The 24,205-nt window shown below is 40.0% G+C and overlaps 1 protein-coding gene across 2 annotated transcripts in view; it reads left to right on the top strand.

Moving 5' to 3' along the window:
- Positions 1 to 24,205, top strand: part of SBF2 (SET binding factor 2) — a 273,605-nt gene that overhangs the window by 161,265 nt on the left and 88,135 nt on the right. For both annotated transcript variants that reach the window (XM_063437862.1, XM_063437861.1), the window contains exons 7-16: positions 10,080 to 10,212; positions 11,407 to 11,515; positions 12,124 to 12,237; positions 13,292 to 13,369; positions 13,954 to 14,067; positions 14,675 to 14,803; positions 15,599 to 15,700; positions 18,515 to 18,719; positions 21,259 to 21,368; positions 23,519 to 23,668. In XM_063437862.1, coding sequence (XP_063293932.1) covers positions 10,080 to 10,212; positions 11,407 to 11,515; positions 12,124 to 12,237; positions 13,292 to 13,369; positions 13,954 to 14,067; positions 14,675 to 14,803; positions 15,599 to 15,700; positions 18,515 to 18,719; positions 21,259 to 21,368; positions 23,519 to 23,668 — 1,244 coding nt within the window. The remainder of the gene's footprint in view (positions 1 to 10,079; positions 10,213 to 11,406; positions 11,516 to 12,123; positions 12,238 to 13,291; positions 13,370 to 13,953; positions 14,068 to 14,674; positions 14,804 to 15,598; positions 15,701 to 18,514; positions 18,720 to 21,258; positions 21,369 to 23,518; positions 23,669 to 24,205) is intronic.

Below are 24,205 nucleotides of genomic sequence, written 5' to 3'. Positions count from 1 at the left end.
TCACTATAAATACGTGGGTCTGTGTGAATAGGGCGCAGGGATTGTGTGACTTGTAGTTCAGTCATTAGGTTTCTGTTTATCAAAGCTGCAGGGTCTCCATGTTATCTTTTGTGCTGGAATTATTAATTGTACATTTCCCAGGAAGCCTTGCAGTTCTTCTTGATCACTTACATAACTGTGTTAGGTCAGGAGAGATAGACAGAAAGAGATAACAGCTAGTTATTTGTGCCCAAAGCTATAAAATATGTAAAAGTTACGTTTGTATCTGGAATGTCCATTTAAATTAAAGCATCACAGCCCCTTTAAAACCGTCTCATGGCCTGCTGGTCTCTTCCCTGTACCCGTATCCTAAGTCGTGCCTCATGCAATCAAATGTTCATAGAATTTACAAGCCAAAGGGGAAATGCAGAGTTTTTTTCTTTTCTTTTTCATAATTACCAAATAATACATAGGACCCAGAAGTAGGATATGTAGATGTTGGGTATTCCTGGCTCCGGGATTTGCTGACACTTGCTTTTATACTCGTATGGAACTATCACACACAGTCAGTGTCAGTCGCTCTATGTGTGAGTTTATGTGTTTTGTTAGTTTTTTGGGGCTGGGAAGGTTTGCTCTCGTTCTTTAAGCAGAGTTCCTGATTTCTGTTTCTTTTGGCCCGATGAAATGGTATTTTATGATCTACTGATGGGAGAAGCTATAATGCAGTCCTGTCCTATTTACAATTCCTGTATTCCAGATAAATACTTCCCCAACAGAAATCTGCCTTTTATTTAAAGCTGCATTGTGTTTCAGTGAGAAACTGGCTGATAAGTCTTCTTTACATTCATGAAATATTTTCCCACTTTGGAAATGACCCTTGGCAACCCCTCGCGTTCTGTGGCTATTTTATTGATTCATCATTCACACTGTTTTAATATAAGAAAAGGTATTTTTATTGGGCTGGGTTAACTCTTTCTTAGACCAGAATTTTACGCCGATTGCATACGTGTATACCTAGTTTTAAGTTATTCTCAGACAAGCACACACACACTGTATATAAAGGCACAATGCATACACAAACACTATATAAAGGCACAATACACACACACACACTGTACATAAAGGCACAATTCACACACACACACACTGTACATAAAGGCACAATTCACACACACAAACACTGTATATAAAGGCACAATGCATACACAAACACTATATAAAGGCACAATACACACACACACACTGTACATAAAGGCACAATTCACACACACACACACACTGTACATAAAGGCACAATACGCACACACTGTATAAAGGCACAATATGCATACACACAGTGTGTATAAAGGCACAACACGCACACTGTGTATAAAGGCATAAAGGCACAATGCACACAGACACAGTGTGTGTATGTGTGCGCATATTGTGCCTGTATATACAGTGTGTGTGCGCTTTGTGCCTTTATATACAGTGTGTGTGCGCTTTGTGCCTTTATATACAGTGTGTGTGCGTATTGTGCCTTTATGCACAGTGTGTGTGTGTGCGCATTTATGTACAGTGTGTGTGTGTGTGTATTGTGCCTTCATATACAGTGTGTGCGCGCGTATTGGGCCTTTATATTGCAATGATTTGTGGGCCCAGGACATACTTGAAAATGAGAGAAATCTCAATGTATCTTTCCTGGTAAAATATTTTATAAATAAATAATATACAGTGTGTGCGTATTGTGCCTTTATATACATTAAATGTTTGGTTTTACCAGCAGCAATATGTTTCTTGTCGTTTAACACGTTTGGATGAGAAGTGGGATATGACATGTCTAATCAGTATCAGAAAATACCTGCGTTTTATACATAATGATGGAAACCAGTCAGGCTCGGGTGATCTGCTCAGTGTTCCTCGTCGTGTAAAATTGATATCACGTCCGCAGTGTTTCACTCTGTCATGATAACACATTTTTAGCAGATTACTAATCCGGGATAATTACTCAGACAATTCACAGCCTGGCCATTTTTTATAAGGAACATCTCTCTCTGTACAGCTCAGTGCTCGCATGTTCTGAAGCTCAAAGTTAAATCGTCACAGAGGTAGGATTTTGTGTATAAAGAGTGGAAACTCATGGAGTGCACCTGTAGATTGCTTCAGATTTAGAAATTTGCTCCATAATCTCTCTACAAACCCTCAATATACATCCATGTTTCTGACTCTTCACCCCTGAATTGGCTCCTGTCCATGGCTTTGCACACCTGAATTGGCTCCTGTCCATGGCTTTGCAACCCCTGAATTGGCTCCTGTCCATGGCTTTGCAACCCCTGAATTGGCTCCTGTCCATGGCTTTGCAACCCCTGAATTGGCTCCTGTCCATGGCTTTGCAACCCCCGAATTGGCTCCTGTCCATGGCTTTGCAACCCCTGAATTGGCTCCTGTCCATGGCTCTGCACCCCAGAATTGGCTCCTGCCTGCCTCTGGCTCTGGACCCCAGAATTGGCTCTGTGAGAGATCCCTCTGTCTTGGAACAGTGCCTTTGGTTTCGTCTGTTTTTCGGTTAATTGCCTGTCTGTTTATTTATAAAATTGACGAACGGCCGGCCACCCAGCATGGAAGTGTGCTGCTTGTTAACCTCTTGGCCTCATTAGAACGTTGTGGTTAACCGCAGACACCTCCTAATTGTCAACGGTATGCTGGGTGGTTATTCGTATGCCGACCGCGAGGCGGTGGCCATCTTGGATGCACGAATGATCAGCGGTGTTCGTCGATGATTTCATGGAACTGAAAACGGACACTATTTCTCCCGAACACCGCTGAAGCCACCGACCTCCCTTCTCTGCCATCCAGCATACGAACGCCGGTCCTGGCTTCTGACTCTGGCTATTCACCCCAGAATTGACTTCTGCCTCTGGCTATTCACCCCAGAATTTACTTCTGCCTCTGGCTATTCACCCCAAATTTGGCTCCTTCCTCTGGCTATTCCCCCCAGAATTGGCTTCTGCCTCTATCTATTCACCCAGATTTGGCTCCTGCATCTGTCTATTCCCCTGAGAATTGGCTTCTGCCTCTAGCTATTCACCTCAGAATTGACTTCTGCCTCTGGCTATTCACCCCAAAACTGGTTCCTACCTCTAGCTCTACACCCCAGATTTCCTTTTTATTTAAACCCATATGGGTTCCACCATTATTCACTTATTTAAAGTCTTTTTTTTTTTCTGTTTTTAATAATGGAGGAATTAGACATATTGCAATATCTTAGAGATGTGATAACTATGGTGGATGAGGCTCCAGAATTATGTCTGAAGTATTGTAAAAGGTGTTAAAGGACCACTATAGTGCCGGGAAAACAAACTATAGTGCCCTGAGGGTGCCCCCACGCTCAGGGTCCCCCTCCCGCCAGGCTGAAGGGGGAGGAAGGGGTTAATCCCTTACCTTTTTTCCAACGCCGGGCTCCCTTGGCGCTGGGACTCTCCTCCCTCTTCTGACATCACCGACTGAATGCGCGTGCGCGCATTCAGCCAGTCTCATAGGAAAGCATTCTCAATGGTAGAATATTATAACATATTTAGACATAAATAACCCATTCACTCCGGGAACACAGACTGAGCTAAACCCAAACACTGCAGCTTCCATCGTCTCATCTATCTCGCTCCGTGATATTAACATGCAAATTACCATACTGCTGTAAGTTATTAGTTATTTCATGTGTCAAGTATTGTAAGAAGAGTCCATGATTGTTCTCAATAAACAAAAAAAGAACAGTGCCTGCGCTCCAAACATGACCGGTTTTATGGGGAACTTGGGGTGATTGTTGCTCTTTTTGTGTTTTTACGTAGTGCTAATGTTATTGGATTCAGATGATCTCCTAGAAGCCTCCATGTTTGCATTATATGTAATAAAATTACCCAGCTGCGTCATGGCGTCCGATTTCAGGGCAGAGTAAAATGCCGGTGACCACCTATAAGTGACGGATTCTGTATGCAGCCACCTTATTATAATACATCAGGCCGGTGCCAATCGCTGACACTCTTTGGGATATTATGAGATCGGATCTATGCGTTCAGAACTTTAAATTATCCAGAGGTGTATATCATTGTACATTATTAAAGGCAGGAATAAAATAACGGCAACACTTTCATTGTATGTAATTTAGTTTGTGTATTTTATTGTAAAACAAAAGATAACGCCAACCCAGGGAATTTCCCGTTAAACCTGTTTATGGAAATTAGCTTTGTGCAAGTGGAAACCCCCTGTATGTCTTCAATAATAATATAATACATAACATAATAAATAGGGGGGATATTAGTGAGAGGCATTGAGCAGTGACTGAATTTAACTTTTTGGATAACAAATCTTCACTTACTCCAGTGACTAAAAATCTTTATACATCTATTATTTGAATGTGAGAAGCATTTGTTGTACATTATTTCAATCTATCTACGTTGTGTGTGTGCATAGTGGGAATTGTGGTAACTTGATATTAGCCTATCTTCACAAACTGCTTTTCATACAACAGATCTAGCCACACAATAAATATAGTCCCAGCCAATTAAATCCCGACTTTGTGTCCAGTCACTCATGGATAGGCACAATCCGGTTTGACAACCCAGTGTCATGGGCGGTGGACAGCATAATCCAGAGACAAGTGATGTCATGGCTCAGTTTATTAGACCTGTCTGTTTTTTTCCCATCTGATGATACTTTTTACACCCTAGCCATCCTTTGTGAACGTACGCTTTTTTTTTTTTTTGGCAATGCAATGGATTTGTCAATCTTTCAGACTGTTTTCCTCTGGAAAAGTTTCCCTCAAAATTTGTCAGTCTTTTCTAAAATGTATATTTTTTGTGAAAAAATGTAGGCAGAGAGAAGCCAGTTATACCAGTTTATACTATTTTCTTAGAACCATTTAATAAATACAAACAGATTAGACACCAAAAATGAAGACCCTAACATAGCAATTTGATAAAACAACCCCATTGAGATGACTTTAGAACGAGCCTCACAGTTCCCTACCCAACCCCATATCCAGATATTTTTTTATAAGATCTTTTCTAAGACGTGCTAATACTGAAACAAATAAATCCTATGGTATGATTCCAATATCAGTTATGACCAGACACAGAAATAGCTTTATTTTACCAAAACACCAGAGGGTTCATGGGCTGCAGCTTTTTCCAGACCTGTTCTGTGTGTCGTGAAGCCATTAAATTCAGTCACTACTGCACTAACAGAGAGCCCCATACAGCCCTTTCAGGAATGTACTTACAAGCTCCTATTGATTGCTTTATAATAGTTGTCATATGACGGTTTAGAGCACATTATTAGTTAATAATGAACGTCTTGTTTACAGGCCCCAGGAGAGACGCCCTGTGTGCATAGCACTGTATCCATATGAGATCATTTTATTCTGCCTTCAGAACTCTGGCCACAGAAGATGGTTTGGACAAGTACACACATAGATGTGCGAATTGTGGTTTAGAGAGAGACTTTGATTTTAGATCACCAACAACGCCAAAGGCGATCTGGACTTTATAGAATAAATGGAAACGCCAGCGCTTAATTCAGAACCTTTTGTGATCGTTGTTTTCCCTAAAACGAATTCCCCACTTGTTGGCAAATTTAAAAGAGAAATGTGAATTTTATGTCTGTGTTGTTGGTAGTTTTACAAAGTTCTTAATTAAAAAAATAATATTAATCCGCTTTATTGGATACATTTTTTTTTACTTCCTTCTCTCAAACGCTATCACGGAGGATAGCACACAACCCATATTTCTTTAATCATTCTAAGAATGCCACGGCCACCGTTCCATCTCATAGCGCACTCACCCAGTAATGGATCCTGGGTAGTTTTTATGACTGGTAAATGCTATAATAAATCCACAACAGAAGTGCTATGGATGGGTAGTTCATGCTACAAGCAGACATGTAGAAAATGATTTGGTGGTGTTATTCGGCTTGGGCCAAAGTTCAGTCAAGCAGTGCACTGAAAAGAGACATATAATAATATGTAGAGCAGAACCAACAAATAAGTTTCTTGCACACTATCCCAATGTTTTCAATGATATATGTCCATTACGATAATGTACACTGAGGCTATAATGCATGTAATCATTTAGACTTAATAATAAAAATGATTACAGATTTCTATCCCATTGTGAAATTAGGGAATATTTACATGTACATTGTGTTGTCTTCATCCATCCTTTAAACTTTAAGCCATTACTAGCATAGTATAAATCATCCCGTTATCCTGATTACTTAATACTGTGATTGTATGACCTCTTCACTATAAAATGTAATAATACTGTGCTTGCAGAGAATGGTTTTGTGTTCATGCCATCATATGCTGTGTCCGCTGAGACTGGGCCGTATATGCACAATCTGCATAGTTCAAGAGTTAGATGGATCCTTTGCCAACAAATTCTTTTACTCAACTAAGATTATTCCTTAAAGGAACTCTCCACTGAAAATGCGCTTGTTATTTCTTCTTTTAACAATTTAGTTGAAATATACCCCCATATTTGAAAAAACTGCTTTGCAAAAGCTGCCGAGCAGTAGCTTCTTTCCGAGAAGCCTCTATGCTGGGCCACAAATGTGATCAGGGATTTCCTATGCGTGTCAATGAGCTCTAGTAAAGCTCACTGAGAAGGAGGGAGGGGAAGGAAGGCAGGTGTTGGCACAGCACAGCTGCTGCTCCGGTTAGCTCCACAGAGCCAAGTGGGAGAAAGCATCCCTAGCTGTCTGAGTGACAGCCAGGGAGGTGTTTCTGCCACAATTATAAAAGTGTTGAATTCTATTAAAATGAATGTCACAAATAAGACAGATTCCAGACACATGTATCTGTATCAGCTGGAACGAATTCCTAGAAACATGTTGTAATCCGTTTGAGCCAGTGTTCCACACTATTTAAATGGAACATTGGCACATTTCTGGAATCCATTCATGTGCAGAGATAGTGTGCCAGTTTTATTTCATTTGTTGTTGGTGGAGCTGAGCCATTAAAGGAACACTAGAGGGTCAGGAATACAAACATGTATTCATGTCCTGCTAAAAACACTAATTCTGTGGCTGGCTCTCCCTTGCCCCCCTTAAATAAGGTAATAAACTTACTTTGGTTCCAGTGCTGCACGGGTCTTCCGGAGCTGCCTCTGCCGTCAATCCTCCTCCTTGGTTTAGTTAAGAATTGACAATGGGAAAGCATTGGATTAGCTGAGTTAGTAAATTCTATTTATTTAATCTGAGGGGGCGGGGCAAAATGCTTCTCTATGGGGAAAGATCAGCATCTCCATGCAGGACGTGGGGACGCTGAACGTAGGCGCTGCGTGTTGTGCAGCACTGATTCAGAAAGCACCTTTAGTGGCCGTCTGAGTGACTGCCAATGGAGGTTTCCGTAGGGACCAATGCAAACACTGCTTTTTATCTGAAAAGGCAGTGTATACATTAAAATGTCTGTAGGGACTGAGTATACTCACCAGAATAACTACATTGAGCTGTAGTTGTTCTGGTGGCTATAATGTCCCTTTAAGGTCTCACCATATAACGGTCAGTGTGACAATACATTTTACCATCTTATTCATCCTGTCTGTCCATCTATCTATTTGAGTCTGTCTCTTTGTCTGTATCTCATTCCATCTTACCTGTCTGTCTATCTCCCCATCCCATCTGTTCTATGTGTTATAATAATTTTGGCTGTGCCTGCAGCACCCTACATTCATGTTCAAGTGAATGATCCCTATTGTGTCTGTATGCTCTGTCATCTACATTCGAATATATCATAAGTAAGCGTTACATGTTCGCCAGTGTAATGCATGTTTTATGTAGATACATGGAACGGCCTTCCAAAAGTGGTGGTAGAGGCTTATATGGGTAGAGTTTAGAATGGCTTTGAATAGACAAACTGCTGTTTTGAACTGGAAATACAATGAATAAGACCAGTGCTTCTAGATAAGAGATGGGCAGATTGGCTGATTGGTTTTTTTGTGCTCGATACATGTTTCTAACCTTCTAACATTATACTGTACCTTGTACTGCCTTCTGATAAAGTGAAAGGACATTTCATTTCGGGATCTGTTTGCACCAGGGAGTTCTTTCTTGGAGAGCTGTAGATCAATATATAAATTATGTGTTTGGAAAGATACAGTCAGTTTTTCATACACCATACAAAGTTTCCATCATGCCACTAGTGAGAACTAGAAGAAGGGGTAGTCTGCTCTCTCCCTGTTTTTATCTTTCTCAGCTCTCACTCCAGCAGTTAATGAGATGAACTGTAAGCTAATGTGATGTTAAGAGGTGTTGTCTGGTGCCTATATTTATCACTATGTTAGATATTTATTCTGCTTCATGCAGAGAGCTCTGTGTGGGATCCCTGACCACATGTCAGAAATAGTCAGCAGGTGGCCATATTTGAGGACACTGGGGGCAGGAATTGGTGACCAGGGCTGATCACGCTTGGCTGACCAGGAGCAAGTCTGTCTTAATATCTGCTGTGGATAATGACCAAATCGTTTACACAAGCCAAGCCGCAAACACCAACCCCGGCTTCTCAGGGACATGACTTCCTGCACATCGACAACGATAGGAGACGTGTCTGCTTGTTTATCAGTTTCTCAAATTATCCACAAACAGGAAGAGGCCATATTCACAAAAAGCATTTCCGATCAGGAAGTATAGATGTATAAAAAAAAATAAAGTTTAGTTTATTCCAAGTATGGAACAGGATGTATATCTGTGGGAGGAAAATCATCCCTAAATAAATGTTGTTTGGGTCAAACACTGAAATATTAGTACTAGTTACGTGGGGGCAGCCTTCGATTGGTAAATGAGATGTAAAGGTAATGTGAGATTCGGTATATCCAGGTCTCGCTAAATGCAGTAATCAGTGAGCCCTGTGGCTAAACTATCAATCCCTGGCAGGTAAAACTTCTGCCATCGTGGACACAGTGTTTATCAAAGGGGGGGTTGTATTTGCAATACTCTAAACTTTTGTGATCATTACCCACCAATGTGAATACGTGAGTCCCCACCAAACTGCAAAGTGAGCCAAAGAGCCATTGTAACGTAACACTGTATTCTACTCCCTCAATTTAGTCTGATGTCTGGGGACAATGTCTGTATATAATACCTTTAATGAGTCGTGATGTGTGTTTGAATAAAGTCTGACACTTTTCTTGTAATATTGTATTCACTAATTATATGTGTGCTGTGGAGTGGATCACTGCGCTGCATGCTTGATGTGATTATATACTCGTAAATTATTAAATTGAGTTTATATTGTTCTCTGTTACTCAGTGTGTGTCTGCCGAGCAGTTGAATTGGTGGGAGGAAGAAGGTGATAGCACTATATTTAGATGTAGTTTATATATAGATACTGCAGCCTTAATGTGACCAAATCCAAACAAATGCCCTTCTTTCTGAGTTCTGAGATTTCCTTTCCCTTCAAATGTTTTTGATTGTAAACATGTTGATGGATATGTTGTCACGGTTACAGCTTAGTTACATGTATAATTCCTTCAGAGTAAAAAAATAAAAAATAGAAAAACAGCCTTGCTGTCACATGTTCGGCACATGTGGTACCCCAAAACTAGGAGGCAGGGAAATCAGTAAATTAAAAATGCTGTAACACCAAGAGTGGGTCCACCACACAGGATGGACCAGGTATTCGTAAGGCCAAAGCAGACGAACTGGGAGAATGTTTTTTTTTTTTTTTTTTTAGTTTGGCTATTTTAGCCTCTTTGAATTCATGACAATTCATACTTCAGTGAATAACCCAATCTCTCTCTTTTTCTATGCCCTCGCTCACACAATGCATCTATACTCTGACTGTCACGCTGGGCAGCCTGCAATATAAGTTAAACCAATTTACAAAAGGTCTGCGAAATATTTACCTGTAAACATTTTTTTCATATTGTTCCATCTTGGAAAACTTTGTAGCCGTGGAATCCTGTGCGAATGTGAAGACTGTGTCTAGTTTCTCCGATTTGTCAATCACGTTTCCCATCCGTTGATACTGATTCCAATAGTTAGATTTCCTGAATGTAAACTTCTTTCTTGTTGTGCCTTTGAAATGTTCATTAACCAAATCTAAAGGAATTTTTTTTTTTTTTTTTTTATAGGAATTCAGAACGTTCTCAGCCTCTTATCCGCGGTTTTAACAGAAAACAAAGTTCTGTTCCATTCCTCCAGCTTCCAGCGCCTTAGTGATGCCTGCAGAGCTCTGGAATCATTGATGTACCCTCTGAAATATAGGTGAGATTTAGCAATTCACAATGACAATAAAAAGAGGGAAAATTATATCCGTGGAAGAATGGAGCATCTAATTTATTACAAAAATTCTTCCATGTTCTGTGTATTTTACTCCTAATGCTGCAGTGTTGTTACTTTCTAAACAGCATTTATATCAATATCTTCATTAAACCTGGGTCCTTCATCAAATGTCTGTGAATCATGACCATTACTTATTATTCATGCTGGGTGGGTTTATATTATTAAAGGGACACTCTAGGTTCCCACACAAGTTAGGTGCACTATGTAGGTTAGGTTACAGTTATACTGGGTGGGTTTATATTATTAAAGGGACACTCCAGGCTCCCGCACACGTTAGATGCACTGTGTTGGTTAGGTTACAGTTAGTTATACTGGGTGGGTTTATATTATTAAAGGGACACTCCAGGTTCCCACACAAGTTAGGTGCACTGTGTAGGTTAGGTTACAGTTATGCTGGGTGGGTTTATATTATTAAAGGGACACTCCAGGTTCCCACACAAGTTAGGTGCACTGTGTAGGTTAGGTTACAGTTATGCTGGGTGGGTATATATTATTAAAGGGACACTCCAGGCTCCCATAGATGTACTGTGTAGGTTAGGTTACAGTTAGTTATACAGGGTGGGTTTATATTATTAAAGGGACACTCCAGGCTCCCACACAAGTTAGGTGCACTGTGTTGGTTAGGTTACAGTTATACTTGGTGGGTTTATATTATTAAAGGGACACTCCGGGCTCCCTCACACATTAGGTTTAGGTTTAGGTTTAGATTGTTAAAGGGACACTCCAGGCTTCAACATAAACCCAAACAGAATAACTAAAACGTATAAATTTAATCTGATTATGGATGCTGTGTGGCTATTATTTTTAAGGTGTATAAAAAAAAAAAAAAAATGAAACAAACTAAGGGATGGTGCAGGTAGGCGATTCCTATTGGCATCAAAACCGCTACACTGAGCTGTAGTAATTATGTTGCTTTGAATGGCAGTAAAAAAAAAAAAAAAAAAGATTGTATCACACCCAGCCTGGAGCGTCCCTTTACTTTCTTAGCATTGTGTGAAATGCAGTCTTGAGACATGGCAAGTGCCAAAGTTAGCCTTCACAGGGGGAGAAGAATGAAACTGTGCTGTCCTGTACTGCTCACAAGAGCTTCATTTTAGGAGTGTTTGTTTCTTGCAGTTACCCCTACATCCCGATCCTTCCAGCGCAGCTCCTGGAGGTGCTCAGCTCTCCTACACCATTCATCATTGGTGTCCATTCCGTTTTTTGCACTGAGCTTCATGACCTGGTGAGGATATTACCCCAGACTGTATTGTGGAATAATCTGTTTTGTTCAGTGTGTGCTATTTATCCCTGGGGATTAAAGAGGTTTAGACCGGACTTGGTATAATGATATAGAGTTTATACATTCCCCTTGTTCGCTCTTACAGTAAGCATCTCGGAGTTGGCGGCTGAGGGGCGTTGTATGTGTATGGGGCATATTTCACTGGAAAAAGCATGAAGTGACAGCCCTGATTCATTCCATATGTCCTGAATCGTCCTACCTCGCAGGCACTCCACTCTGGATCCATCCAGTTTCGCCCTCGGGGTTACTCAATATTGGTTCTGGCAGCCAGTTGTTTGCAGGACAGGTGCAGCACATTTAATTTATAGGCGAAGATTAATTGTGACAGGTTCATCCTGACCCTCTATTCCAAATCTGGGCTTACGCAGTGAAGCTCCTGACGTTTGCCGAGTGATCAGTGACGGCTGTTACAGCTCATCTAGAACCAAGTGTAAACAGATTGATGTATCAGACAGTGGAGATCATGTGTTTCTGTCTTTCTGAAGCAAGCCCACTGCTGTTATTTGGTAAATTACAATGGTTTTCACACCTTTTACCATCTTTTTTTGCAGCTTGATGTGATCATCGCCGATCTAGATGGTGGGACAATAAAGATTCCTGAATGTATCCATCTGTCACAGCTTCCAGAACCACTTCTTCATCAGACAGCAGCTGCTCTCTCACATGTACGTCAGATCCCGCATGTTTGGCAGGTGTAGGACTGGATCTAAGTTTCTAGTTTTGCACATCACCCCGACACATCAACTGTAGATAAAAAAAATGGCTGAAAAATAATTCAGTATCTTTCTTTGTGTCATTTGTATCTGATTTTAAAGCTGGAATTGATGTAGGAGGGAAAGCCTGTTTCCCGTTTATTAATAACGCCATTACAGGAAGAACTGAGATTGACTGGTCTTGCACATACACTGAAATAGTATAACATTCGTGCAGAGAGAGAGAGCAGTTAGGGGCAAGAGTATATTATCAGTAATTCAGGGAGCAGGAAATGAAGGTGTAATGTAAAAAATAAATAAATAAGCTTCGGGTAGACTCTCCGCTGTGTACACAACGATAAATAGTGTGGAGAATACAGCTATAAATCTACAAGAAAACATAAAAACAAATAATATTGCAACACTGTAATAAAAAATATTATAATGCGCTATTGGGTTACACTCACAGGATGAAGATAGGTATAATCGCCTTAGGGTGCCTATCCTGATGTAGATGGGGGGATCATCCAAGTCACCTCCTCTCCTTTCAACAGCACTGCAGTATGAAGGGCCGGACTCAAGTTAAAGAGAATATATAACTTCTGCCCAATTGTATAAATAAATAAACAAAGAATATATATAACATTTTGCTATGTCTGGTCCAACATGTTTCGCCCCAAAGGACTTCCTCAGGGACCGTCAAAAAGTGAAAAGCAACCAAAGTAAAATCCAAGCAAAATGAAAATCACAATAAAAATAACAATTTAAAAAGCAGTACCCTAATGTGTTTATACCTATCTTCATCCCGTGAGTGTAACCCAATGGCGCATTATAATATTTTTTATTACATTGTTACACTATTATTTGCTTTTATGTTTTTTGTAGAGTTACAGCTGTTTTCTCCATTTTGTCGATATTTGTGCATTATTCACATGAGCCTTATTTTTTGGTCAGATGAGGGAGTAGAACAACCAATTAATCTCTATTAGTTTCTTGTCTTCCAATAAAGTGCCTTCATATTTTGCAGGTCTTGCACCCTGACTTGGATGTTGCAGATAACGCCTTTCCACCGTTACGTACCTCAGGGTCTCATGTAAAGATGTTGGTAAGATCTTTATTAAATACTAAATCCATTGATTGCATGCTTTTCTCTCTGTTTTTTGGGTCAGCTTGCTGCACGGAATGTTATGTTGTGTACAGTATGATGTCTGTACACAATGATGGGCGTTTTGGATATCTGATAATGCCTTCCTAGCATCTTTGCTCATTCTCACAAACCGAAGCTGTTCCGTTTTCAATGTTTGTGATTTAAAAGATAAAAAATTGCACCTGTTGTGGAAAATTGTGTTTGGCACTGGGTGCCATGTGGGGCTAGTGCAACAAACCTTTTACTAAAAATGCTTCTTCTTCTCTTATGAGAAATTTATATAGTGATTAAAGCTTTGTGGGGCTGGGTTTATTTCACACATAACGTGTCGGTTTTGTGATTTGAGCATAGTCATCATTCTCTGTTCCTGTGCGTTCAGCTGTTTTTGTTGCAAAAACTTGTCTGTTTGTCCACCATTTGTACAGCGGCAGAATTTGTTTTGGCACTTTATAAATAATAATATGAATAATAATAATAATATATCTCATACAGAAAAGTTGTGTTAAACTGTCCTTAACCTTTCTTTAAACCATGAACTGTAGGATAAAGAAGTGCGAGCCATCTTCCTGCGACTGTTTGCCCAGATTTTCCAGGGGTACAGGTCCTGCCTTCAGCTCATCCGCATTCACTCCGAACCAGTCATTCACTTCCACAAGGTAGACCTGTTGATATGTATATGCAGAGACTGAGTTATTTTTGGAGAGGATGGGTTTCACTGGAATATGCCTCTATGTTTTGCACATCATTTTAATCATTTAATTAAGCATGCTCAGACTGTACTGAGCGTTCTGCCATGGCCAGTTATAGGATTTAAAAAGTGAAACATTTCTTTCATGTCCATTATGTGCTGGCTTGCAGTCAACAGATTGGGTATTCTGAGGGTATGTTTGCTTGCAGTCGACCGATTTGGGTATTCTGACTTTGTGTTTGCTTGCAGTCGGCAGATTGGGTATTTTGACTGTGAGTTTGCTTACAGTCGACTGGTTGGGTATTCGGACTGTGTGTTTGCTTGCAGTCAACTGATTGGGTATTTTGACTGTGAGTTTGCTTGCAGTCGGCAGATTGGGTATTTTGAATGTGAGTTTGCTTGCAGTCGGCAGATTGGGTATTTTGAATGTGAGTTTGCTAGCAGTCGGCAGATTGGGTATTCTGACTGTGTGTTCGCTTGCAGTCGGTAGATTGTTGCTGTCATCTGAGTCTTTCAAGGTTTCTGTATGTGATATGCTTTTCTGGATTTATGCTATATGTTGTTTTTCTCCGCAGACTGCTTTCTTGGGGCAGCGAGGATTGATTGAGAACGATTTCCTCACTAAAGTGTTGAATGGAATGGCATTTGCTGGATTTGTATCCGAGCGTGGCCCTCCATTCCGAGCCTGTGATCTCTTTGATGAGGTATGCTAAAACTGGGTTGGACACATTCACCCTTTTATGTGTAATTAGCGTGATACTAATAAAGTAGGTTAAATAAAACCGTTTCTGTTAGAACATGCTTATTCTCAAACTTGTGTCCAAGATGGGGGCAGATAATCTTTTAAATAAGGGAGCTGCCCCATCATACTATGCTGTAAGACATGGGTTTTCAATCCAGTTCACAGGAGCTATACTGTACCACGTAGTTTCGATCTCTTTATTGTAAAGGGTAAAATATTAATTCCTGGGACTTTGAGTATTGGTCCTGTTAGCACTCATTGGAATGGAACCCACTGCATTTTACATAGCTAACACTAAATGCGTTATGTAATTTATTTATTTTTTACCCTTGAATTTTCTGAGGTCACAATGCACATCCACTCAATCCACTCAATTCGAAACAAAAAAATATAGCGTGGGATTGTGAGATATTTATAGTTACCAGCTATTAACCTAACCTAATCTGTTCTGCCTCCTGCAAGGATAAATATATATGATTGGCTGACGTTTGATGTTTGTGAATGTTTGCTGTGTATTGCCTATAACAACTAAACAATGAAGTAAACATTGAGATGGTGAAAACATCTGGATGTCTTTTTATAAATTTATTTTTTGTTTTTTAGAAGTTGCCTTAGGGTTGAATTACTCATGTTGCTAAATATAATTTTTAAACAGCAGAGCGATTGGTAAAATTCTTGGGGATATCTTATGAAAGGCAGATAGAGTTTTAATCTTTTTTTTTTTTTTTTTTACACGTGTCACATCTTTCTCCCTCAGCTGGTTTCTTTTGAAGTTGAAAAAATTAAAGATGACGAACAGAGCAGTATCCACGCGATAGTGAAACGCATCAGGGAACTTGCAGAGCAACTCTTCAAAAATGTAAGCATCATCTCCTACGTCGGAACTAAGGGGAAGCGTGGCTGTCGTATACAGTAACAATACTGCCTTGTAACTTGTAAATTTCTGCACTTTTTTTCGTTCAGTACTTTCCTAAAATATTTGAAACCCTTAGAACCCTTAGTGGCTTCACCGCTTGGCATCAGGCAGGGGAAGGAAAGTTTACTTACCTGAAGCTTTTACTCGCAGCCGCCATCATCGTAATTATGATTATCTCTGACTCTTAGTGCTTCATCTGCCAGGAGCCGGCATTGGCTTTGTACTCTCACGCATGCGCGAAGGTACAAAACTGAGATCTATGGAGGATTCAGCGAGACTGCGGGAGCCTCCAAGACAGTGCTTTATTCCCTCAACTGTCACTTGTTAGAAGTAACAAAACTTGACAATGGTAACTGTTTTTTATCATGTTTAGTCAAGCACTTAAAAGTACATGAGACAAAGTAATCCAAACTTTGCCTTATGTACTTTAGGAGAAAAAGAATAATAGATTAGGAGTGAAGAAGAGAAGAAGAACAGAGTGAAGCAAGGTAAGTATAGGGTGACAGAGCCACTTTATTTCATATTGCTATGATGTGAGAAAGCCATTCTAGTTGGTTCAGCATTATTGGAGTAGTAACTCAGCTGTATTTGTTGGGACACATTTTATTTGGCAAAATATTCGACCCTATTGTGCTCTACTTGTAGAAATATAGCTGTTGGCATATTTTCTTATCTGGTTTTCAAAGTTAAAGGGACACTGTAGGCACTGTGCCTGCTTCATCTAATTAATGCATCTATAGTGTATGGAGTCCCCTGTTTCCATCATTTCATTCAGCATTAAACAGTTTTCAATGTTTTAATACTAAACGAGAGTCCCCTCTGTGCTGCTTTGGCAAATGAGGAAGTATTAGCCTGAGCAACCGTTGTCAGCTGACTGCTTTTAGCCTATCAGAACTCCCATTGACTGTATGGGAACTACAAGGAAGTGTTTAATCTCTGGCTTAGCTACACCTCCAGATCGTCCGGACTCTTGGTCGCTATGGACCCTAATTTAGTGTTAAACTGCTCAAACATGGGGACTCCAGGCACTCTAAGCAATTCAAAGAGATGAAACAGTTATAGTGCCTATAATGTCCCTTTAAATCTGCACATATCCCAAATCATGAGAAACTAGTTGTCTGCTCATCCAGGTAGCAGACAACTCTGTATTATGTTGTCAGCCGCCGCTTGGATCTTCCTGTATTTACCTTGACCAGTAACTGATACAGTATTATAAATCATCTCGTAATGTTAGTTTTAGAATTCCAGTTATTACCAGACTGTTTTTTCCCTTCCCTGCTGTGCTGATTCTCCTAACTCGGTTGGAAGTGCCGCATTTAAAGAATGTTGTTTTGGTGGGCCGGGTTTGTGCCAGTAACAGTGAACAAAAGACAAACCACAGGATCGGCTGCGCCGTGTAAACATTTCCCGTATTCGTTGTTCAGAACGTGCCTAAGGAGCTATCCTCATCCAGACCCTTTATTAATGATGCTTTAATAATTTCTCTTTGCTCCCAGTCAGACGTTGCTAAACTGAATATATTCGGATTGTTTCCTAAATTGACTGTTTTAATTGTTTTAATACTGTGAATGTTAATGAGAGATGTTTTTTTAAATGTTCAGTATTTAGCGCAGGCTGTAATGGTGCACGAGTTATCCCAGCTGCTGCCAGACACTGCATTTAAAGACTTAATAAAGGTTTAATGAGCTAAAATGTTGTGGGTACCTATAGTGTCCCTTATTTACTCACCAGAACCAACACCTCGGGTTATCTGTGTTTTTGACTTTGTTGTTGTTGTAAAGTTGTTTTTAATTCACATGTTTATTTACAGGGACACTGTAGGCACCCAGACCACTTCTGCCCATTGTAGTGGTCTGGGTGCCAACTCCCATCCCCCCTAACCATGGAAGTGTAATTATTGCAGTTTTTTTAAACTACAATAATTACCTTGCAGGTTTAAGTCCTCCTCTAGTGGCTGTCTACCAGACAGCTACTAGAGGGACGTACGGCTTCTTAGACTAATTTTGGTTGTCTAAACAACGCTGGACGTCCTCACGCTATGCATGAGGACCTCCAGGGTCGCCGGAATCCCCATAGGAAAGCATTGAAAAAGGCTTTCCTACGGGGAGGCCTAATGCGTGTGCTAGGCCTTTGCTGCGCATGCGCATTAGATCTCCCCTGCCGGCGGAGGAGTGTGGGTGGAGCCAGACCCAGCGCTGAGGGACATCGGCGTTGGATTCATGTAAGTGTCTCAAGGGGTTTTAACCCCTTCAGCGACGTGGGATGGGGGCAGAAGAGACGGAAGCACTCCAGGATTCTGTAGTGCCAGAAAAATTGGGTTGTTTTCCTGGCACTCAAGAGTCCCTTTAAAGAACTAACCTATAGCAGTGTTCTCTGTATAAATCCCCCCCCACCCTCCATATCTTTTCATTATAGACCTGTAATGTGGCATCAGAACATGTTATACAATGTCTTGTATAACACCAGAACCCAGGGAGTCTAATAACCATGCACAATAAGGTGTGTGACCACTAAAACATGTGATTTTGGTTATTAACAATTGTAGAGTTTATGTATCAAGACACCTGCACATGAATGAATATAGTCGTGTTCTCTCAATAGACTCTGTTATCCCTCTAGTGATTGTCCATTCTCTCATGGACATCTCCAAGTAAGGATGTTCCCGTGTCTTGTTCAACGATCTCTGATGTTAATTATTATAAATCTGCTCACCTTATGAATATCTTCCATGGTTTTGATTTTTTACTTTATATACAGGAAAATCCCAATCCGCACATGGCATTCCAGAAAGTCCCAAAGCCCACGGAGGGGTCGCACCTGCGTGTTCACATGCTTCCTTTCCCCAAGATTATTGAGCACAGAGTACAGGAGCTGATCCAGGAAGCACTTCACAAAAACCAGAACAGCAACGCCACCACGCGCGTGGAAAAGAAATGTGTTGTCCCTGCAGGCTCCCCCGTTGGTAGGTTCTTTAAAAAAAACAAAAAAAAAACAAAAAAAAAACTGATAAGCTCTCTCAAACTGACTATTTAAACGACATTTAATTTTTTTTGGTTAAATATACTGCCACCTCCATTAGGCTCTCATTACTACTTCTACATACCCCACATTGCTTAATTTCCTCAATACTACCGAACTCCATATTACCTTACATTCTCCTGACCTTAGTATTACCTCTCATTGATTAATACCTTCGATACTTCATGCACTTTACTACTTTTCCCCACCTTGTTTACTATTTGCCAAACATTTCCTATTGAAAATCTTAATAACATTCCTGGTAAAACAAGACAAAACAGAATATATTCTCTAAAAGAAGTAGTACTTGGGCACAGAAATTGTCCATATGGATACTGTTGCATGTTTTAGGAGTACAAAGCCGAGAGTGTGATTAATACACTTGTTATTACCTCCATTTGACACCCCGATACTGCCACATCACTCCTCCCGTGTATCTTACCTAAAATCCTTATACTGCCACCAACGGATACCTCACCTGAAACCCTAATACTGCCACCAGTGGATACATCAATCCTTCCCATGTACCTTACCTGAACCCTAGTACTGTCACCACTGGATACCTCACCTGTAATCCTAATACTGCTACCAGTGGATACATCAATCCTTCCCATGTACCTTACCTGAACCCTAGTACTGTCACCACTGGATACCTCACCTGTAACCCTAATACTGCTACCAGTGGATACATCACCCCTTCCTATGTACCTCACCTGACTCTACTGAAACGGTCACCATTGAATACATCACACTTTCCTGTGTACTGCAATTTAAGTCTAGCCCTGGTACCTGAACTCCGATGTGTGATGTTAATTTCTGGCCTTGACACATATAAATAATTGCTTCATGAGGACATGGACATTATTCTGCGAATAAAATAACCGCATGCAAGGAAAGCAGAAATTTACTAAAAACAATTCACCGCCAGGGACTCGTAGATCTCAGCTGTCTTATAAAATATGTTGTTGGCATCATGGAAGCAGCGCAGAAAAACTTCATTAACATGCTATAAATATTGCAGTGGGAAAATGTTTTAATTTAGAAGCCCTTCAATGAATTATAATAAATAACAGCTTCTTTCAATCAGGTCACGAAATCTAAATACCACATTTTAGTTCCCAGCCAACACATTGGTTTCGGTTTGTTAGATGTTGGCGCCAAGCGCCCTGCTCGCATCCTGGCGGCCTCCCTTTCAGCTGTGTTCTCCCTCCAGGTCTGTATATACCCCAGTGTGTACCTACCCCCCACTCCCCCAATCTACCTTCCCAGCATTTGTTTTTTCTCCCCCACCCACAGGGTCCAGCATTAGTGATCAGTTCCTGGATCAATTGGTAGCCCACAAACCTGGTGTTTGGAGAAAGACCTAACTGACCCATAGAGCCATGTAGCCATGGCTTCTCCGGACGATACTACTCGCTCCTAACTTTGCATGCTATGGTTTAAACAGCTCTATAGAACTTTAAATCTTAACATCCTCAAATATTTGCAGTCTTCTCAATAAACTGGAATATAACAGGGTCACTCATCGGTAATTTAGATCGACGTGTCTTGTAATGATAAAGATGGTGGGGTAATGGTTTTAACTCGGTTGATAATCCAGACCTATAGATCAGAAACACTGGTTTGAAGAATGCAGGGGATTTTATGTTTACAGGTCTGTGGTTTTTAACAAGCATCATTAACCGTGTTTTCTGACAGGTCCTGGGGACACATAAAGCTTTAACTAAATCCATGTTTGTTACTGACTGCAGACATTTCCTCCAAATTCTTGTCATGTCATGTCTGCTCCACATTTAAATAACAAGTAAATTATCCATTCAGACGGGAGGGGCAGGGCTTTGTTCTGTCATTAATTGTCTTTATGGATGTGTGAAAGGGCTCCGTAAATGTGTTCACACATTTAAAAAAATAAAATAAAATAATTTTCCAATTTCACCTTTATTGAATAGCCTTGTATGTCATCAATGCTATTGGTGTCCAGTCAGACTCTGTGCACGTTACAGTACATTCTCACAATCTGTTTGTGTTATTTTCAAAGGATCCATCCATTTTCTTGATTCTAAAATATCATGTTCAGACAGACAGAATTCCTTCCTCGCTGCCGTCAGTCACCGTCTAGTGATACATACTGTCTTTTTAGTTCTAGTGAAACTATTAGTGCCTGCAGGGAACCCAGAATTAGATGCATATACAAATAGTAATTAGAAGGGAAAGTATTGTGTGTGCTGTAGCTCAAGCTGAAGTAATAACTGAAAGTTTGTGAATGCAAATATATGCATTTCAACAAAGCGGGGGCTGACCATAGGATAAGCTCTTATTGAAAACCATGGGAAGGCTGAGATTGGCTGAAAGGAGTCAGCTAGTTCCCAGTCTCAGCAGAGCGAACTGCAAATCCTAAAACCTCAAAGGTGAGAATATACACTGGGAAATGAATACAGTGTGATTATGCTCGAAATTAACCCTTGTCTCTCCTTTTCCGCCAGTTTCCATAGTGGACAAAGTAAGTTCCGTTTTCAACAGCGCTCGCAGGCTGGAGGTGGTTCGGAACTGCATCTCATACGTGTTTGAAAATAAAATCCTAGAGACTGAGAAGGTAAGGCGAGATTTCACGCTTATTCATAGAGCGTTAATGGACAGCATGTCAGAGCAGTCTCATATTAGGAATTTCTGTTTATCTGTCCTGCCTGTATATATGTATATAAACAGATATTCTGTAATGGTGTTTAATTTTGTCCAGACAAAGTGTGAGCAAATACTGTTATAATTGCAAAGAGTGCGCATTGTTTTTTTTGTATTCTATTCAAACAACATGTTTCTATAAAATAAATGTTAAAATACATGTGCCACTCAGGCTGAATAAAATGGGTGGTATATTAACAGACACATGTGCTAAGCCTCTTGCTGAAATTCTCTCACTGTCCCAAAAGGAGGGGCACTTATTTATAATCAACAGTTAGTAGGCAGTTATGGTATCACGTTCGCTTTCTTGTAAGTTTGCTGTTAACCTTCTTCATTGAAAAGCTGGCAGACTTAAACATCTAGAAACCCTTGGTTTACCAACAAATCTCTGCTCATCTGCTATTTCTGCCTGTCTGTAAAATGTCTGTGTATATATTTTTTAATATGTATGTCTGCATAATATTTAGCATTTACAAAAGAACGGGTCTGCCCCAGCCTACAGTATCCTTTTTTTTTTTTTTTTTTTCCCATTAAATAATATACACTCTGATATAATGTAAAGTATCCACTGTACTGTGCTTTATTGCATATAGAGATCTATAGGGCTGAATTTTTTGTTACAGATGCAGCTAACACGAAGTGTAAATAATATTGCTTTAATTCCCCTGCAAAAATTAGGTTTAATGAACCATACCAAATATATAAAAGCCACATCTGCTCCAGGATTGCATTGCAGCAGCATCTGTAACAAGGAAGTATCGCACCGCCTCTAATCACGGATGTGCCGATATATCTGCTGTGAAGTGCTTCACTTTAAATCACAAAGTATATGAAGCAAACATTTAATGGGTCGTTTTTCTTCTGCAGATTGCGGTGTTCATATTTAATCATTTATTAATCATTGTCCAGCCTAAGCGCTGACTGCAGGATTCTAAACTGTTGTTAACGTAAGTTTCCAAACAGGCTTTATCCTCAGAACAGATAAAAATAGACCCTGTAATGTGTTTAAAGGCTGATTTATCGCATGCTTATTATTATAACATTGCAATGTCAGCCCAGTCTTCCTGTGACATTCCGTGCATGTGTCATGTTTGGAACACATTGGCTTACTCTGAGATAGAGCCAAATGTCTGCTACCTCGTCTGTCACTCTTTTAAAAAGATCTAAAGCTTCAGATCAGAAAGCACTTTTATGTCTTCAATTGGCCGAGATTAAATATTAGCTGGGAACCATGTGAAAATACAGATTTGTAGCCCTGCTAGTGTGCATTTCAATAATAAGAGTGCATTACATTTAACTAATCACACTGCAATTAGTTGGCTAATATAGAGACAGAGATTCTAATGCCTGTCAACGTGTTTTTATACTGAACCGGACCATCCTCTCTGGTGTTAAATAAGATAACACCATTCCCCATGTAGGAATTTATCTATCCCGTACTTTAAACATAGCTTGAAGAATTAACCTTGTTTTAAAGGTTGCTTGTTTTTTTATTTTCCTTGTGAATTACATTTTTTTGTTTGTTTTTCTTGTTTCATATATTGTATAACATTGTTTTCATTTTTGAAATGATGTTTTCAAACTTATATATTAGCAGTATGGTTTAGATAAAAGGTAACACCGTAACACATGGTACAATGGTTTGAAAATTGTTTGAAAAGACAAGATAGGAATGTCATAGGATGAGTTCACTTTTCTCAGCATTAAGTATATAATTAATTCCATGTTATTAGAACAATATTTGCAGTTTGAAATGAGAAGTTGGTATTTTGTTTCATTTTATTGCATTTGTTTTAAGGGGATCTGAATCTTACATGAAACACATTTAATTTTCGGCTGTGTAAATATTTACTGTGATTATCATCTCAGTTTATTGACTTTGTGCGATCTTTCACCTCTGTAAAAATGTAACATTTACAAAAACAGATTAGAATTGTCATCATTGTTCCCCCCCCTCCCAATGTCCCCTATTGACCCTATTTTCAGATTATTAAAAGAGGCAAGACATATTTTTTTCTATAGTGTCTGTAATCATATTTAACGAGTCCATGTTTGCCTTTTTAGACAATGGCAGCTGCCCTGCGAGCGTTGAAAGGAAAAGCAGCGAGGCAGTGTTTGACAGAGGAATTGGCCCTTCATGTTCAACAAAACCGCGCTATACTCAACCACTCGCAGTTCGATTACATAGTCCGCATGATGAACTGCACACTTCAGGTAGAGACTTTGTCTGATTGTTTGTGAGAGTTGTCTTCCTAACAGTAACTCTGCAATTTCACGTAATTTCACTGTAATGATTGGCCCTAGTAAGTACAATAGGGGGGGGGGGGGGGGGGGGGGGGGAGGGAGGGGCAGGCATTCTAAAAGTGGAGCAATCACCATGGAAACCAATGGACTTGTCCGGCTAATTACTCCACATTTAATACATTCTGATTAATGCACTTGCTGAATTTGCTGTTTAATACATTCACCCTTTTCAGGCCAAGACCTTGTTTTAACAGGAGGTCAGTACTGTGCTAGTGTCAGTATCTTACTTATTCCTCTGTGTGTGTATTTTCTTTATTTATTTAGTTTTTTTTTTTTTAATTTAAACACATATCATCCCAAGGATGCCCAAAAAGTAGATCCCCAGATGTTGAAGAACTACAACTCCAATTATGCCTTGCATGCATCCAGAATGTCTTTAGAATGACAAACCGTCATGGGAGCTGTAGTTTTAAAAATATAAAATGATGTCATATGTGAGCACTCCAA

Source organism: Pelobates fuscus, chromosome 12, assembly GCF_036172605.1.
Source record: "Pelobates fuscus isolate aPelFus1 chromosome 12, aPelFus1.pri, whole genome shotgun sequence".
NCBI classification, from domain to species: domain Eukaryota; kingdom Metazoa; phylum Chordata; class Amphibia; order Anura; family Pelobatidae; genus Pelobates; species Pelobates fuscus.
The sequence above is the reverse complement of the archived record's forward strand: the minus strand, read 5'-3'. Positions and strand labels throughout refer to the sequence as shown.